This window comes from Mercenaria mercenaria, chromosome 16, assembly GCF_021730395.1.
Source record: "Mercenaria mercenaria strain notata chromosome 16, MADL_Memer_1, whole genome shotgun sequence".
NCBI lineage: Eukaryota > Metazoa > Mollusca > Bivalvia > Venerida > Veneridae > Mercenaria > Mercenaria mercenaria.
The window spans coordinates 25062220-25080059 of record NC_069376.1 but is presented as its reverse complement, the minus strand read 5'-3'; the positions used below and the strand labels follow the sequence as shown (position 1 = coordinate 25080059).

Genomic DNA, 17840 nt, shown 5'->3' with positions numbered 1-17840 from the left:
TAAATGCGTTTCCGTCATCTCGCTACGATGGTGAAACCTGATTCTATTTTCTTCTTAGTCGGACTTTGTAATCTTGTCAATAGTATGCGCATTAGTTCGGGTTCAGAAATCCGTACAGTTTATCGAGTATTTTGAATATAAAAGTTAGACTTCATATGTTTTAGATATAATGTATACAGTAAATGTGCTTTTTGTCTACATAAACGACCGACAACGGCCCATTTTTCTTAGCGGTGAACATAAACATATAAACTGTTTAAAGATTTTTGCATCTGAATTATCTGAAAGTCGATTCTGTCAAGGAGGACATACAAGGTCGCTGACTTCAAATCGCATGCCCCTCAGCGCTATGGGTTCAAAATGCCGCTGGCGTAGTAGATGTTTTCATGTGAGGAAGCCATCCAGCTGGCTAACGGAAGATCGGCAGTTCTACCCACATGCCCTCTCTTGCCTGAAACAATGACTGGAAAAGTCGGGGAGTCTTCCTCTACCGTCAAAAGCTGAAAATTTCCGAAATGACCTATACAGTGTAATTGTGTAGACAAATCAAAAAATAACTTTTCCGGCAAATTAGAAACATATTTGGTCAGTCCTTTGTTGTTGATTGTGTCGAACCCAACAATTTAACTTGCATCAGCATTACCAATAAATACTCGGTTGTTATTACATCACGCTGGTTTGCAAATCATATTCCGAGTAATAGATAATTATAAAGTCTGTAAGAAGATCCCTTGGAAATTTAGAATGCAACCAAGCGAAATAATAGCACATTCGGCATGAATAAATTCATGAGGGTAATGAAAAGTGCAACACCCATCACGCATCCTAATACCGAACCCTGGTTTATATCGTCGCATTCAAGACCGCCCGCTTAGCTCAGTAGGTAGAGCGTCGGTCTACGGATCGCGGGATCGTGAGTTCGATCCTCGGGCGGGGCGTATGTTCTCCGTGACTATTTGATAAACGACATTGTGTCTGAAATCATTAGTCCTTCACCTCTGATTCATGTGGGGAAGTTGGCAGTTACTTGCGGAGAACAGGTTTGTACTGGTACAGAATCCAGGAACACTGGTTAGGTCAACTGCCCGCCGTTATATGACTGAAATACTGTTGAAAAACGGCGTTAAACCCAAAACAAACAAATATCGTCGCATTTACTAAACTGTTTCCTACTTGAGGTACAGTTTTTTACATTTATAAAAGTGTTATCTTAAATGAATGTTTTATTGGTTTAGATATCAACATAAGTAAATAAATGGGGTCATGCAATGTGAATGATTTTCGCAGATAACATTGTTTATTCATACTCGTAAAAATTTAATAAGAAGATATGAAAGATAGTTTGTGTTTATCTTATTCAAAGCTTAAACGATTTGTATTGGAATCTACATGATAAAGGATGTTTCAATGAATATTATCATAAAAACTTTCCCTTATTAAAAAAGAAATATTTCATCTTACTTTATAAATTTATGTGTTGGGATTGAAGGTATTTGCGAATTTTATCTACAATTCTATAAATGTGAAAGCAAGTGTGATTGTTGTAATTTGACATTATGTGATGTGTTCTGTTAAGACCGACGCGTTCCCTATATGAACGCAAAGCGCGAAGCTACGATTACAATAACTTCGCTCTTCATCTTCTTCACCTTCCTAGCTTCACATTGCCATCATATTGCCATCATATAGCCACATATCCTCTTACAGACGCAAATGCGAATGTACGATAGCTCGTAGCTTTGCCATTGTTTATTCGCAGTGACAAAGAAATAGGAAAAGCGCAAAGTGTAAAGAAACGATGGCAATCCTCAAAGTTACGATTGTAAAGCACGGTGTTTTTACCATCACAGCCTCGCAGTTCGCGTTTGTGTTGGGGAGCGTGCGCTGGCCCTGACAGAACATCCTAGATATTGCATTTTTAAGTTCATTGTAATTTCAGCCTGCAGTCTATTATCTAAATGTTGACATCTTATGTTGAACAAATAAATATATTGTTTTATATAGCAAATTGATTAATATAATTTTATAATGAAAGAATCTCTTATGATTTTATAGAGAATAAAAACCGTTTTATGCATTGAATCTTATTTACAGTCACGTAGCTACAGCATTTGCGGCATGCAGTTTGTCACAGAAAAGTCAAGTTACAGTGTTGCGAAATTCTATGATTTGTTTCAACACAAACTTCCTCTTGTGGTCATGGTGACACAGGGTTTCCATGGTGATATTATCGAGGATATATTTGATCGGGAACAGGTTACTTTTATTGTTTAGTTTGTACGAGTACTAAATTACTTTAAGTAAATTTCTCTATAAAAAAAATTAGGTACTGCACGACAACTTGATGAATGAGTCCCTTTGGCTTCTACAAAAATGTGTGTAAGATACTTAAACTAAATGGACATAACAAAATTTCAACTGTGAATAGAAGATGAGAAATCAAACTGGTGATCCTTATCCTTGTAAAGAAACTGACAATACAGCAAAATTAAACATATGAATAACATAATTCTGTTCTAAAGTCTGTAGAACGTGGTCAGTAAACTAAGTTAGTGGTTTGAAAAGTGTGTTTAGGGAATTATTTGCAGAAACACTCACAGGCACACCGTTGAATGGGTAAGTTGTTGAATAGCCCAAGTAATTGTATAGACAAAAAGACTAGATAGCTTCAGACTATATCACCCTATCACCAGCATATTGTAAAACATAGAGATAGTATAAATAAACTACTTGTAACAATATTTAAGCAAAGCTGCGTCCGAGTCCTGACTTAAAACATATTTTCCATTTACGAATCTTTGAAATAATTGATATGTTTGCTTTAACGGTTGGATAAATACCATGTCTGTAGTATAATACATAGAGGCAGACGCTTCCGCGCATTGACCTCCAGTTGAAGTTTTCGTGTATTTTCAATTTGCTCATTCTTTCAAATAACAATCTTGGTTTGCTTCAAATCTAAATCAATTGTATCTCACCATCACCCACATCATTTTTCAGAATATCCATATATTTGACAGACGCATCAATTTTCATATAACCATTTTACTGGTAATTGTGTTAAGTAATTTACATGAAATTACGGAAATCCTCTACTTTATTTTTACACTTCCTTGTTAATGTCTACGTCTCACTTAGAATCAGTATAATACTAGAAGCATGTTTTTTGCAGAAACATATTAAAAAAACTTGCTTCATAAAATTATGTTCTATTTAAAAGTCCTGCAACTTATCTTTTCTAACAACTATTGTTGTGTAAGTTTCCTATGTCATGGTACTCTATGCCACTGCGAGCTATGTCCTTAGGTCACAGTACTCTATACAACTGCGAATTATCTTTTCTAACAACTGCTGTTGTGTATTTTCCAAGGTCATGGTACTCTGTGCCATTTCAAGACAGAGCCGTGTTGTAGGGATCTTCACCATAGGTGGTCAGTCAAAACTTATGAGTATTCCTGAGGAGTACATGGAAAAGCTATGCACTATTAAAAGGGGAGAAGGTAAATATCTACACTATAGAAACATTTTATAGGCAAACCTTTTTCTGCTTTGTGTCCGACCATTCTGTACTACTGAACATTAATGAATAATTTTAATTTGCTTCCAAGTGAAGTTTTGTCCGAAGTTCAGTTACATTGTGTCTGATTACCCATCCTCACCAAGCAAATGCTAGACGTGACCTATACACGCGCCATAACAACGCTTGAAGGAACAAACATGCAAACATTTTCCTCGATGATTTCATTCCATAACACTCCATTCCAGATGCAATATATTCCTAGATTTAAGTGCAGAAAGCCGAAAGCCTGAACAAACGCTGTATTCTCGAGTACACAGTTACGACGCATCTAAGAAGTTTGGCAGCCGCTAAAGCAACATTTGACAATAACAGTCAGAAACACTATGCAGTTAAAAGAATTTGGGCATTTTCATCAATTTGGTATATTCATAAGTCTACCTTTCATGAAAATTAAGTTAAACGAGCAAATTCAATGAATTGGTATCCCCCACCGAAAGGGTTGTGGTGAGGAATGGCAAAAAAGTATATCCGACAAAAATGTGAGGATATTACTTAGAAGCAAATAATTTCAGTAGTCAAAATATATTTAACAGAAAACAAATGGGTTTCTTTGTTTTTGTTTTTTCTTTATTTTTTTTTATTTTTTTATTTCTATTTGTAGACGCACTCCATTGCTTCCTATATTTTCACCCATATGCATGCTCCTGTCACACTGAAAATACTAATACAGCGGTTATTCAATGTAATATAAAATAATTTACAAAGTAACAAACACTGAAAATCATTATCAGTACTGTAACCAATAGATACAACATTTGTACAAATTGCTATACAAAATCTCAAAATATACACACTGCATATATGACTTTTAGCTGTTCAAGAATTTTGTAGGTACGTTTTTGAAACTACAGTTTTATCACTATTCAGAACCCAAAGAATGTCAGTGCAAAATTTTAGATGGGTCCAGTGTTCATACTTGTCCTATTTCACCCATTTCACAAATATATGTGAAGTGCTATGTCTAACTTCATTTGGTGTAAATTTTCTGCACACACAACATTTTTTTGATTCTTCTATTTCTTCTTCATAATCATCATCATATGTAGAACAGTGGGGAAAATGTGATGGTGTCCTCACAGATTAGGCTTTTGAAATACCTGATATACTTGGAGCTGCAGGTTTCAACTTCTTAGCTGACTACTTCTTACACGATTCACGATCTTTAATAACTTTAACCATTGTATCCTCGGTAGCCTTTCCACTGATTAAATTAATAACTCAAGTACTCTCTCTCTCTCTCTCTCTCTCTCTCTCTCTCTCTCTCCCTCCCTCTCTCTCTCTCTCTCTCTCTTGTTGCAGGTTTCTTTGCTAAGAAGTTATTGTCTTTCTCTCTAAAGAAGCTTAAAGGGAGAAAATTGATCTTTCCAGTGGTTGATGTAGTAGGTTCCGGGGTAGCCGTAATTTATGTTGGATGTTTTCTTCTTGTTCAGGTGTTATTGCGGGTAGAAAATAGGAAAAGTCTACTGCATTCTTGTTCAGAGGAAAATGCCAGCTTTTTTTTAAATGGTGACCGCAGGTTTTCAGGCGACAGAGTTTTCCCTAGCTTACAAATATCAAGCTTTGTAATAGACCAGCCCAGGTTTTCACGCATGAATTTATGACTGATGTTACTGAAGATTCCTTCAAATGTTCCGAAACATCCAACATTTACCGGCTGGTTGTGTTTGCTGGAAGATTGAATAAAATGGCATATTCCTTTTTAGCCCACTGAATAAGACCCATGTTTACATGTAACCTATGCCCATCATGCTCTGTGAGATGGCATTTTGTTTAGAAATGTTATTCTTCAGTGTAATACATATCAACACTCTTCTTAAGTTGTTTTACCTCTTTGCAGTTCAAGCCCCTTGGAGCAAGCACTTTCAGTTCTAGCCAGCGGGACTTCAAATGGGCAAACCATCCATTAGTGTCTATACCGTCTCCCTGTGTCCGAGACTGACAACATATTAAGATGCCATGTTGTCAACTTCTCTTCTGAAAGTAAAATAGAACTTTTTGAATACAAAATTTTGATGGTTTCTAAAGTAGATTTAGAATAAAACGTTTTTGATGGTTTCAGCAGTAAATCCAATCTAATAATCCATGGAAATTTGTCTAAGCATCACTTATTGGGTAATACAGATCAATTTCTGCCAAACTTTAGATGTACAAATAAGCATGTTCCTGAATTGATTGCTTACCAGATGTATATGTACATGCTATAGCCATATTCAACTGTTGAAGTTAAGGTCCTCCAAACATATGGCCTCCTCCTCCTCCCCGTGATATAGCACTGGCAGTGGACCTGACCTCACTGCCTCAGGATTCACTCTGCAACTTAATTTATGTCTAAATGAAGCCTCAGGTACCATATACTTCTTTGCTGTGCCTCTTATTTAAGCATTCGTTTCTCGCACTTTTATATAGGCAGTTTGGGAGTAGCATCTGTACTTGACATTTGTACTCTAAACAAAAAGTAAGGAAAGCGTTTAAATATGATTTATCATGTACACCTTACAACACAGTGACTTTTCTAAATATAACCATGGTTCATCAAATGACTCTCACGTGACTTTAGACACCAGAGCGAGAGCAGCCGACAGTTACTGTTTCTAGCAACCATTTTTCACAAATGCTTTAAATATACAACTTTTAAAACTCCTTATTAATGGGAATAAGAAAACACATTTATTTTGAACAATTGCATAAAAATACTAATATTCTTACCTGAGAATCTCTTACTCGCCGCATTTTGACATGGATGACAAAATCGTGTGTTTACAAACAATAGCCGTCACGATAAAGTCACGGGATTTCCCGAAAACAGAAAGCGAGTTATTCTCAAAAACAATATGGCGTCGTTTTTTTTTTTTTAAAAAAACACACAAAAATAAGTCAAGTCACTGACAAGATAAAGCAAAATTTATCTGACCCCTTGATTTGTGCCTTTATTTGGCATGAAGCCAAGGTAGAATAAAATTGTTTATTGCATTACATAACTTAAATATCTTTGAAATGTTATCTGATATATTGCAGCTGCGTGAGATATTCCCTGCGATATTAAGAAACAAATTGCACACGATAGTAATTTATTCAAATGACCACGAAAAAAAGTAAATCTTAACTTCATTATTTCTACAAAAGAGATATAAAATAAATTTATATATCATATCTTTTATCATAATTTACTGAATCTTGTATATGGCGTCCAAGCATTATTGATATGTTTAGTTTCGATAATCTTAAATGATATATTTTGCCATCGAAATATTTCTATAAAATGCTATTTCCCCTTCAGTTTGGATCCGTCCATGTTTACAAACACGTTTGTTTATATTATGGACTGTACTCGAGTGAACAAAATATTTATCTGCAAGTGTGAAATGTTTGCAAACGTATCAACACTTTTCAAACAATTAACCATACTTTTTCCAGGGCACCATTAGATACAAATGTAATTACAAATAGTGATGCAGCTGGAATAGTTGTTTATATGTTTCAAGTATTTTTATTGTTGTATACATACGATACTAGTATTAAAGTTATGTTTGCAAATTCTGCTGAAGAAAAACAAAACAATATTAATCGGCTACAAAGTTATTTCATGTGTTGGAAACTTAAGGTGAATGTTAACAAAACAGATATAATAATGATTTTTAAAACAGGAGATAGTTTTCGAAGAAACATAGAATTTTTATATGATGGTTTTAGGATTGAAATTGTCAATTTTTTTCTTAGGTATTTTATTTCTTGCAGAGGTTCATTGTGCACTACTCAAAATACTAGCCGGCCAAGCACAAAAAAGCCATATTCAAATTTAAGGTGGACGGATAGCTCAGTAGTTTTCACACTGACCTTCCAATCCTGAGTTCGGGGGTTCGATCCCCGGCAGTTACTCGGGAATTTTCAGAAACGCTTTTCAGTGTTTCCCACCCAACTAGAGGTGTATTGGTCCCAGAATTGAACCCAGAATCCTTGCGTGTATCAGTGCTATACACTGGGCACGTTAAAGAACCAGGCTGTCTATTCGCAACGGGCTAGGCTAAGTTAGCCGGACAAGCCTGTATCTGATTTCTGATCTCTCTGTCGTGGGGGCTTTGTCTGACTCTGTCCCTCTGGTCAGTTCTCTCTGTGTCTGTACTAGTAGAGGATGAATTATGCGCCCTGTGCGGCTGCATTTGAACTACGTAAAGCGCCTTCGAACGTGAAATTGATCATGAAAAGGGCGCTATATAAATCTGGTATAATAATAATAATAATAATAATAATAAATAATTTACCTATATATCACCAAAACATAAATTAAAATGAGTTGATAAGCTTGTGCCACGTATTTTAAACTATTGGAGCGAAGTTTGTTGTTTTGAAAATGGTTTATCTATCGAGAAGGTACACACGCAGTTTTGCAAGAAAACTTTACTTATGACGAATTAGGTCGAATATCTTACAGAACAATACACATGTACAATATAGTAAAATGTTGGTTGACAGTATTACAACTTGGTCATAACAAATATGTTTCTATTACATACACATTGTTGAAAAAACGACTTTGAAAATCATGGTAGACGTAGCTGGTGCTCTTTACTTAAATATTTACTTTATTCTCTAGGTTTTGTAGATGTTTAGATATATCAATGCATGGAAAATGTTGATATTTTCTTTTATAGGCTAAACAAAGATTAAATGATCAGTTTATACAACAATAATAAATAATTCTTCCAGAGCTTTATTGTATAATAGAATTTCGATATTTAGATTTCTAATTCTAATGTAAATAAATTTTGCATATCTTTTACACGTTTAAGGGTATCTTCTAATAAATTACAAGTAGAAGCTAAAAGGTGAAAAAGACCGGTTAGTACACCATTAGATGAAAGGAAATGTATTATCTGACAAAAATTAGAAGGCGAATAACACTTTATAATATAATAGAGTGTCTTTTGTATAATGATTTATGAAAACAATGTATACCAAGAAAGTACTGGATTAGACCAAATATGTTTGAGTTTGTATTACTTTTGAATTCACAAAACAAGATAAATATACAAAATTTAGAAATATTTATATTTAAATTTTAATGCATTTAAACATATAGGCAGTCTACACTGCAATACTATATATTATTATGTTGTATGTTATGGTTGTAAAACGAAAGAAAACGAAATGTATGATAATCGGTTCTTCGATGAAAGTAATGAAATGTAATGCTCTAAAATTAAAAGTAAATGACATAGAGCTAGAAAATGTTACAGTGCAAAATATGTTAGGTATTTATCTAGATAATACACTAAATTGGCATGCTCAGATAAACAATGTATGTAAAAAAATTGAATGCAAAAATTGCACTTCTGAAAAATATCATCTTTTATCTTAGCGAAGAAGCAAATTTGATGTACTACAATAAATAAAGTGCAAGTAATACAAACAAGAAATATCTTTAAAAATGATGGTCGGCGAATTGTAATAAGGAAAGAAGTTTATGAATTTTTCATCTAACATTCATCTTTCATCTAACATTCATCTTTCATCTAACATTTTTCAAATTGCAAAACTAAACACCGCACTTTAACAATTTAAATGGTTCTCTTTTAATGTTTCGCAAAGGTTTCGTAGGGTTGCAATTTTGTTTCGTTTATTCTTAGACGAATAATTACAGCAGTAGTTTGATGAAGATTCATGAAGCGGTTCATGAGAAGAGGTCATTAAACGTGTTTATATTTTAGCTAAATTGGTCCCTATCCTCATTTGTAACAAAATAGCAGGAGATCTTACGATATTGTTACACACCGAGTTTGATAAAAATCCATTACATTTTAGTGGTTAATGCGAAGAAAGGCATACCTACTTAAAGCTATAGTGGTCCCTAATAGGGCCCAAGTTCCTATATAAATAAATTTGGAAGAGGACCTTATAATGATGCTCCAGACTAAGTATGACAAAGATCCACCAAGCTGTTCTTGAGACGCTGTATAAAGGCATTTCTATAGTTTTAGCTCTAGCAGTCCCTAAAAGGGGTTAAATGTCCCAGCTGAACAAAGTTGGCTGCGAGCCTAATAATTTCACTCAGCGTAGCACAATCAACAGAGTGAAAGAAATTGACACTCTCGTCCAATCAGGCAGAGTGTAACATAAATCTTCCATTTTGATAAATTATCTATAATGCGGTATCAAGTAGTTTGATTTGCAAACTGAAGTCACGTGGCATAGGTAACGAAAACGAATTTAGACGGCGTCGCCGAAAAAGAGCGGCCAAGATTATACTTAACAGACCGATAAGGTCACCTACATTAGAACTTTTTAATGATCTAAAATGGCTTAAATTTAGTAACAGGGTAAAATATCACACAGCTGTGATGGTTTACAAATCTATGCATAACATGGTACCGATCTACATAACTAAAATATTAAGTGTCTCAATTAATAAATTGCATAATCTACGATCAACAGCTCACAAAGGTCTTGTTTTGCGTATAACACCTCGTACAAATTATCTTAAAGATTCATTCTCGTACTTCAGCGTTAATATTTGGAATAAATTAGTTGTTTTATTATTATTTTGTTTTGCTGTTGTTTGTTTTTTCTCTTTCAAGAAATGAATAGTCTTGTAATTATGTGAGTGTCTGTCGGATAGATAAATGGGAAGCTTCTAATCGTATTTAATACATTGATCATTGATATATTAAATATGATTTTGTGAAATTTATCGTAAATGTTTGTATACATGTGTATTGTTGTTGTTGTTGTTGTTAACTGAAGGCCATACTGAAAATAAGTTTACGTTTCGTTTTCATGTTATGTACACTTTGTATGTTACCTTCATTAAATAAAGATTTTATTATTATTATTATTATTATTATTATTATTATTTCAGATCTTGTTTTTTGTTTCGACAAGGCTGTAATTGAACTGATTATTTTAAACATGTTGTTATTTAAATATATTGTTAGACGGTCCATCTATAAACTGTCTGTTTGGTTTATTGCTTTTGTTTTGAAGCTACATATTCAAGCATTAATTATGCTTTCTTTTTTATTTGTATAGATCTATTTCAAGAAGTACATCTCTTGTAAACTTGTTGTACAAATATTAAAATATATATATATAAAGTTACTCAGATATTAATTAAATGTACAAAAATATTTTATCTGTACAAAGTCACAAAAGAAGATCAACTTTACAAGATACTTCGAAACAACCCACTCCCAACATGGGTACAGTTTCCTACAGATCGTGTTCTCACTGTAGGCGACAGGAGCATGAATACAAACCGCATTCCACCAATAGAGTTAACAAAACGATTTGATGAAGTTTATTTACTGGGAAACACGATAGTTTACGGTAAGCTAAAATATACTGAAACACAGTATTTAATATGGTTAAATCCAGGAATATATATTTACTAGACTAAGTTATCATTACTTGAACTATCGTTATCATAAACATTAATAAGTAGTAAATAACAAGCTACATCAAAAAATGAGCCGCGCCATAAGAAAATCAACATAGTGGCTTTGCGACCACCATTGATCCAGACCAGCCTGGGCATCCGCGCAGTCTGGTCAGGATCCATACTGTTCGCTTCCAAAGCCTTTTTCGATTAGAGAAACCGTTAGCGAACAGCATGGATCCTGACCAGACTGCGCGGATGCGCAGGCTGGTCTAGATTCATGCTGGTTGCAAAGCCATAATGTTGGTTTTCCCATGGCACGGCTCAAATGATTTAAAACAGAACAAAATTCCTTAATATAATCAGAAAGTTATTTAAACCTTATCCTGTTTCACACAATAGATCCTGCCATTGTGACCAGTGTAAATCATGGTCAGCCTGCAAATCCATGCAATCTGATCGTGATCTGCACTGTTTGCTATTCATTCAGTATGATTTTTTGGGTTTTTTTTTTTTGGTAAGCAACCCTTTAATTTAATGGTATCGTCCAAATTGAAAGTAAGGCAAGTTCATTATAGAAACTTAGCAGGGTAATGGCTAAAGAGAGCAGTTCAGATAGGATCTCCCTACAAGACAACGTTTACTCTATAACGATTTCGTGCTTGATTTGTTCAGCAGTTTTCCCCCAAGTTTGAAAAATGTTTGAATGTATTACAGGTGAATTAAATGAAGACGTGATACACGTGCCACTTTATCTCTCTGAGTTGAGACTGTCGGTTGTTACTGGGATCATAGGGCTATCATTTGAAAGATGGAGACTCTACCTTGATCATATAAAGCGCAAATGCTCGAGCATTGAATATGACATGCTCTTTGGAAATCCCAGTGAGTGGTATTGTTGACTGTAAATTATTTGTTTTGTTTGGGTTTCAAGTCGCATCAATATTATTCAATTCAAACAGCGACTTCAAGTTTAAAAAGTGAAGAAGGTATCCCTCAATGCACGAGTTAACTTTAATCGTACCACCGATCACCCGTTAACCCGTTTAATAGCCTTCTTTTTCATTTTAGTACACGAACAATTTTCTGGAAATAAATGTATGGAATTTAGGGGTGAGATGGGGGCGACAAGGTGGCGGTACAGTCATTGTCAATATTCGAATGTTGCTCTAATTTCAGGCCAAAAATTATTTGTCTGATCAGAAAAGAAAGCTCTTAATTGTTAATAAATGAATCAAAAACGCATTGTATGTTAGCTGATCCCTAATATTGTATATTTAAATTATCAACTTTCTGTCGTCATTACATCTGTTTGCTTACTTCATCAGTTTTCTAACCCTGGTATCTTAATGTTTACAGACATTGCGGAGTATGACCCATATGCTATTCATTCTGATACGAAGATTTCTTATGTACAACCTAAGAGCTACTCAAGTATAATAAGTTTGGTACAAGGTCAACCCTTAAAACATCGTCCCAATCTTCAAGTTCCTACCCGGGAAGGTTACAAAAGACAAAACAGAGCGAAACAAGACTCCAGACAATCAAGACCATTACCACCTTTACCAACAGAACCGAAACAACAGTCACACAACAAAGTTGCAGGAACCTCTAATAGCACCCAGTCATCTGCAAGTATGTACATAACGCCAGTATCGCCGTCAAAGCCTGATCTGGCTGGAAATGCAATTTCTGTGATTCCTCGGAGAGCATCGCCAGTACCTGATTACGATCAAGAAGGGGCATTGCCTAAACCAAGACCACATGTCAAGGAAAACAGACAATTCGATCCTGGGCAAAAACCAGTAATTCCAGAGCGACGGCCAATTTCTGCGCATCAAGATGCTGCAATGCAGCACGACATGAAGAATCCAAAATACACCAATAATCTTCCAAGATCGTCTGTTTCACCAATAATACAAACACAGCATCGACATTCGAGAGAAAAACCAAACGAAACTCGATCAGATCAGGTGAATAGAATTAATGATAGCAATGGTAAAGGTAAAAAGGTCATCAATGTGGAAAAGCTATCAATAAATGAAGTGTGTGGATATCTTAAAATACTGAAACTGGAACAATATTCAAAAACGTTCATGAATAATATGATTGACGGTGCAATGCTAGTTGGTCTTACTGGAAGTATCTTAAGGAATGACTTTGGAATGAAAGGAGTGGAGGCATTGAGACTGTTGAAGTTTGCAAATGAGGGATATATACCAGCGTAGCATCCTTGAAAGCACATCCCTGAAATTCATACTAGGATAGATATATTGAATATATCATAGTAAAGAAATAGTTAGGATATTATCGGTTGGTTTAGTTACTGCAAGAATTAATGTAGACAAGAAGTTCAAAATGTTGTGTAACAGTTATGTTACGACATTGTTGAAATATAGTAATAATACTTTGCATTATATCAGTTTACGTAACCAGAGTGAATTATTATACGTGGCGTATACAGACTTGGAGTGTTAAATATATCATAACGTGGTTGTACTAATCCCCAATGATAACGTGATTCCCGCCGAAATGCGAGGACGAGTCTATTTCGTAATACTAGTAAGTGATAAAATAAGAATTCATAATGCTTGTACATTACTTGACAAGTAAATATTAGTATTTCTTTTATTTTAAACATCAACTAAATATTCGGCAATATAGCTCCGTCGGGTAAAATGCAGATAATAATTGGGTATAATCAAAACTTTTTGCGAGTTCGAATCCTCATGTCTTTGTTGTTTGTTTGTTTTTTTTTTCAGATTTTTTTCCTGTTCGTTTTTTCCCATATTTTCGTTTCTTTCTCTGATGTTTTTTTTTTATTTGTATATATGTCTTATTATCATAATAGTATGTTCATTATTTGCTGAAGTGCATGCGTTTAATCAATATCACCTTTGATATAATGAAAAACCTTTCTAATCTGCCATATCGGCTTTAGATATTTCTCTGTCGTGTTGTCACAGAGCTCATGAAGGAATCTATTTTTATATGCAAAAATGAAATAAAAAATAAATGTCGATGCTCAGTTTTGAAGCCGCACGGCAAAAGATCGGATGAACGTGAACAGTATGATTTACAACTAAGCTAATTTGTACTTGGTGATATATCTAGAAATATTTAGATTTTAACATATAAGAAAAATGTTGAATTCCCTATGTTCTATTTTGATCTATTAATAGTCGTGCTCTTTGTAAATATCAAGTTATCGTTGGGGCATAGTACTTTATATCATTTTGATTCTGATATGTAAAGATGTGGATGCAACAGTGAAGCACTAGTCCATGGCATAAATACAGCATGCCGACATGATGTCTCACAACATTCATATCAGGAGGAAATTGCGTCCCGCAGAATTCTAGGAGTGTGTAGACATGTGGAGTTCTGAAATGCTTCGTTTAATATGAAGAAGTAGACTATGCTTTGTAGCAAGGTAGATCTATGGCGCCAAATAATATGTCGACGTGACGGCAGCATTGTCGTGTTTAGTAAAAAAAATACATACTATTTTTTACATAAGGATTTTCATACGGCCTATATAAATGAATTCTGCATGGTTACCAAGACTCTTTTTCTTTATAATATTTTAGAGCATTTCTGTGTTTTACATATCCCACTTTTGTTTTGCTTAAGAGTATATATGTATTTGTTTTGGTTACTTTTATATGCTCTTTCCTGTAACTATGAAACGTGTTGGCAAATACGAATGAGATTTGGTTTTACAATTAACCTGATGAATTATATAAACTCCACAGTGTTCTTTTGCGACTGACTGATGGAAGGTGGCGGTCACTGTGTTCCTATATTTCTTTGTGTTTTCAGCGTTGTCTGGTTAGTTTTAATTTATGTATTTTTTGTGCACATTATACATTTTGTGTTTCATTATGTACTTATAAATATTAAATCAATATGAGTTTAGTGAAACAGTTTTTGAATGTTTGAGATGTTTTATTATTTTGTCATTGTTATTTAGACATTTAGAGCTGAAATGGCATTATTTGCTGCTTACCACAAAACATGACAAGGTTGATTGTTTGCAAACCCTGGTGTCATTTTCATTTGACACAGGGTCACTTTTTTCTGACTGTTTATGATAAATATTAACGTTTTTACATTTTTATATTAATTGATATAGATAATTCTTACTTAAAGTAAATATATATGTATATATATATAGATAACTTTCTTCTCGTCTAGAATACTTTATTTTTTTTTTATTCTTTTTTATTTTTTGCTTTAATTTGAACAGAGCGGAATTATATTTCATATTATATTTTCTTAATTCTTATGCAGTAGTTTCCTTATTTCTTTAAATGTAATCATATTTCAATCAAAATCTTATAAGAACTCCATGATGGAATGACATTAATATTGTTATATTGGTCTATAGTTACATGTAATGTTTTAAAAGTCATCATTGCCCATACATTATTTGCGGTCTCTTTAAAAAAACAAATAACAAAATAATGAACAGTATTAGAATGCCCTTCTACAATTGTCCAACAATTTTGTTTACTCGCAGACTTCTATTTGATCTCGAGGACAGAAGCTGGTGTTTAGTGTCGACTTAATGCTATACACTTCGATATACGAGATGGTTCCGACAGTATATTTATTCATAATGTTAATTTTATTATATAAGACACTTCCTCTCTTTTGAGATACCGAGAATAATTGTATTCCACTTTCTCTCTAACTCGAAGATGCAGGTTAAAAATATCGGCAAGAAACATCAGCTGGTTTCTGTGTGATCTTCTCATCTTTATTTCATACTAACTAATGAAATACTGTATTCTATCAATTAAATATTTTGTATCTCATCACTGACACTGTGAAAATATGAAATCTATATTTTCACACTGTGAGAGATATAGTTCCGCCCCCTTAAATTATTAGATTAAAACAGGATGAAAATTGTAGTCACACTTTGTTCTTTATAGTATATTTCTCGATTCAAATTAACATTACTTTTAATTAGAATTTCATAACGTTAAGCAGAAAAACTTAAAATATAATGGAACTTTTATGTTGCGTGCGTCCTTTCTAATGTCACACACGTCTGAAACTCATGTCTGTTAACGCGCGTCTGTTTCCGCGCTGAATTATATACTTGTTTCAAAATCCACATTTCAACGTAAATGAGCATAACATAAAAGAAAATTTGTTTGTTTTTCGTGAATATGGAATATATCTCACCTCGAAGTGAGAAAATGTTCAAATTTAGCTTGTAATTTGTACTAAATTTAAACAAAAGTCTTAAGAAAATCGTAGTTGTTGGTACATGTAATATTATTCTTTCACTTAAAAGCATCATTTTTGAAATCATTTTTCAAAGTGTCAACAAGATCGTAAAGACAGAAGTAGATGTATAAACAGTTTAAACAAATTTCTTTTAGGCGAAAATCGCTTTAAACACATTGTATAGTCTTTAATTAAGACTTACATATACTAACTTTATAAATGAATAAAAATCCTTTAAAGATATTGTGTTTTATCTTTTTACATTGGATTCTATCTGAATAAATATACTGATGATGTTAACTAACCAACGTGTTGTTCATTTGAAAGTAGGAAAATTTAAACCCACTATGGTATTTACCTTCTATTTGTTTGTTGTTTCATTTGATCTGAAACTACTATTTAAACGAAATAAAATGAAACTAACATTTTCCCCAAAAATATTATACAATTATTGACTCTTGAGCAATTGAATATGATGTGATATTAACCGGAAGAGGGCAATATTTACCGAGGCGTTCAAATCATATCCAAAGACTCAAGAGTCAATAACTGTTTTATTATAAGGGTTCAGGTTTATGAATAAGTAACAAATATATCTTGTAACATATTTAATTTTTGAAAATGACACAATAACTGTATGAAACTTCCATTCTATTTTTAGAAAGTCATGTTTAATGGGGAAAACCCACTGACTATTAAACATGAAATATATTTTGAAAGATGATGAGCGGTTTCGGCCAATGAAATTTAGGTTATTTTTAGAACATATACGAAACGTAGATGATTACCTAAGGCAATTTAAATTGGTAAGTGTTGAAGGCATGTTATATCTCAATAATGGGAGAAATAGTGTAAACCATTATAAGAAGGTTGGTTTGAAGATCAGGGCAATTTCTATGAAATTATTCACAGTATGCGGACCGTCATAAATGGCTAAGCTAATCCCTACAAGAGAATACACCTTAATGAAAAAAAGAAACCACTGTTCCTAAAAACCACCCTTTGTTATCCGGATAATACTGAAAATGCTGTGATAATTCCAAAATGCTATCAATATGACAGATGAATGCATTGCACATTTCAGGTTTTACGTAAGTTGCTGTGGCTTGAATAAAGAGATTATAACCACCAATATGCCAAAAAAAAAAAAAACGAATGGTGATTTGTTTCCTATGAACGCAACTAATTACTTTATTTTATGATATACAATACACAGTATGTTAAATAGTGTTACAAACAACATGTAAGTTTTTGTTTGAAAAACATAAAAAAATAATTTTTTTGGTTTTTTTTTTTAGAATTGTTTTTTATATGTTTGTAAATCCACTGTATATACACCTCTACCATTCACTATCTGACATAGTTTAGAGTAAGTTGTTTACGTTTGGCCGTTTTAATGTCAAAACCAACTCAAAATGATCCTTGTGTGAAACAATGGATAATTAGCCGAAAATGACCATGGATAATGCCCTACAAGTGTTGTCCCTTTGAAAGTGGATAATAGCCTTCATTGACTTCATTCATTTACATACCATTTACACACTTGACCAGTTATGTGTGTGTGTGGAACATTTTTTGGTGAATGAGTTTGTAACAACATGAGATATGAAAACTTGTTAACGATTTTAGCTCGACTATGCAAAGAATAGT

At 33.5% G+C, this 17840-nt stretch overlaps 1 protein-coding gene across 1 annotated transcript; it reads left to right on the top strand.

The window, feature by feature from the left end:
- Positions 1-1181: 1181 nt before the first annotated feature.
- On the top strand, positions 1182-15904 carry LOC123540770 (uncharacterized). Its single transcript, XM_045326041.2, has 6 exons — positions 1182-1489; positions 2095-2256; positions 3371-3500; positions 10718-10900; positions 11667-11834; positions 12309-15904. The coding sequence occupies exons 2-6, from the start codon at positions 2119-2121 to the stop codon at positions 13175-13177; spliced, it is 1488 nt and encodes a 495-aa protein (XP_045181976.2). The 5' UTR covers positions 1182-1489; positions 2095-2118; the 3' UTR covers positions 13178-15904.
- Positions 15905-17840: the final 1936 nt, after the last annotated feature.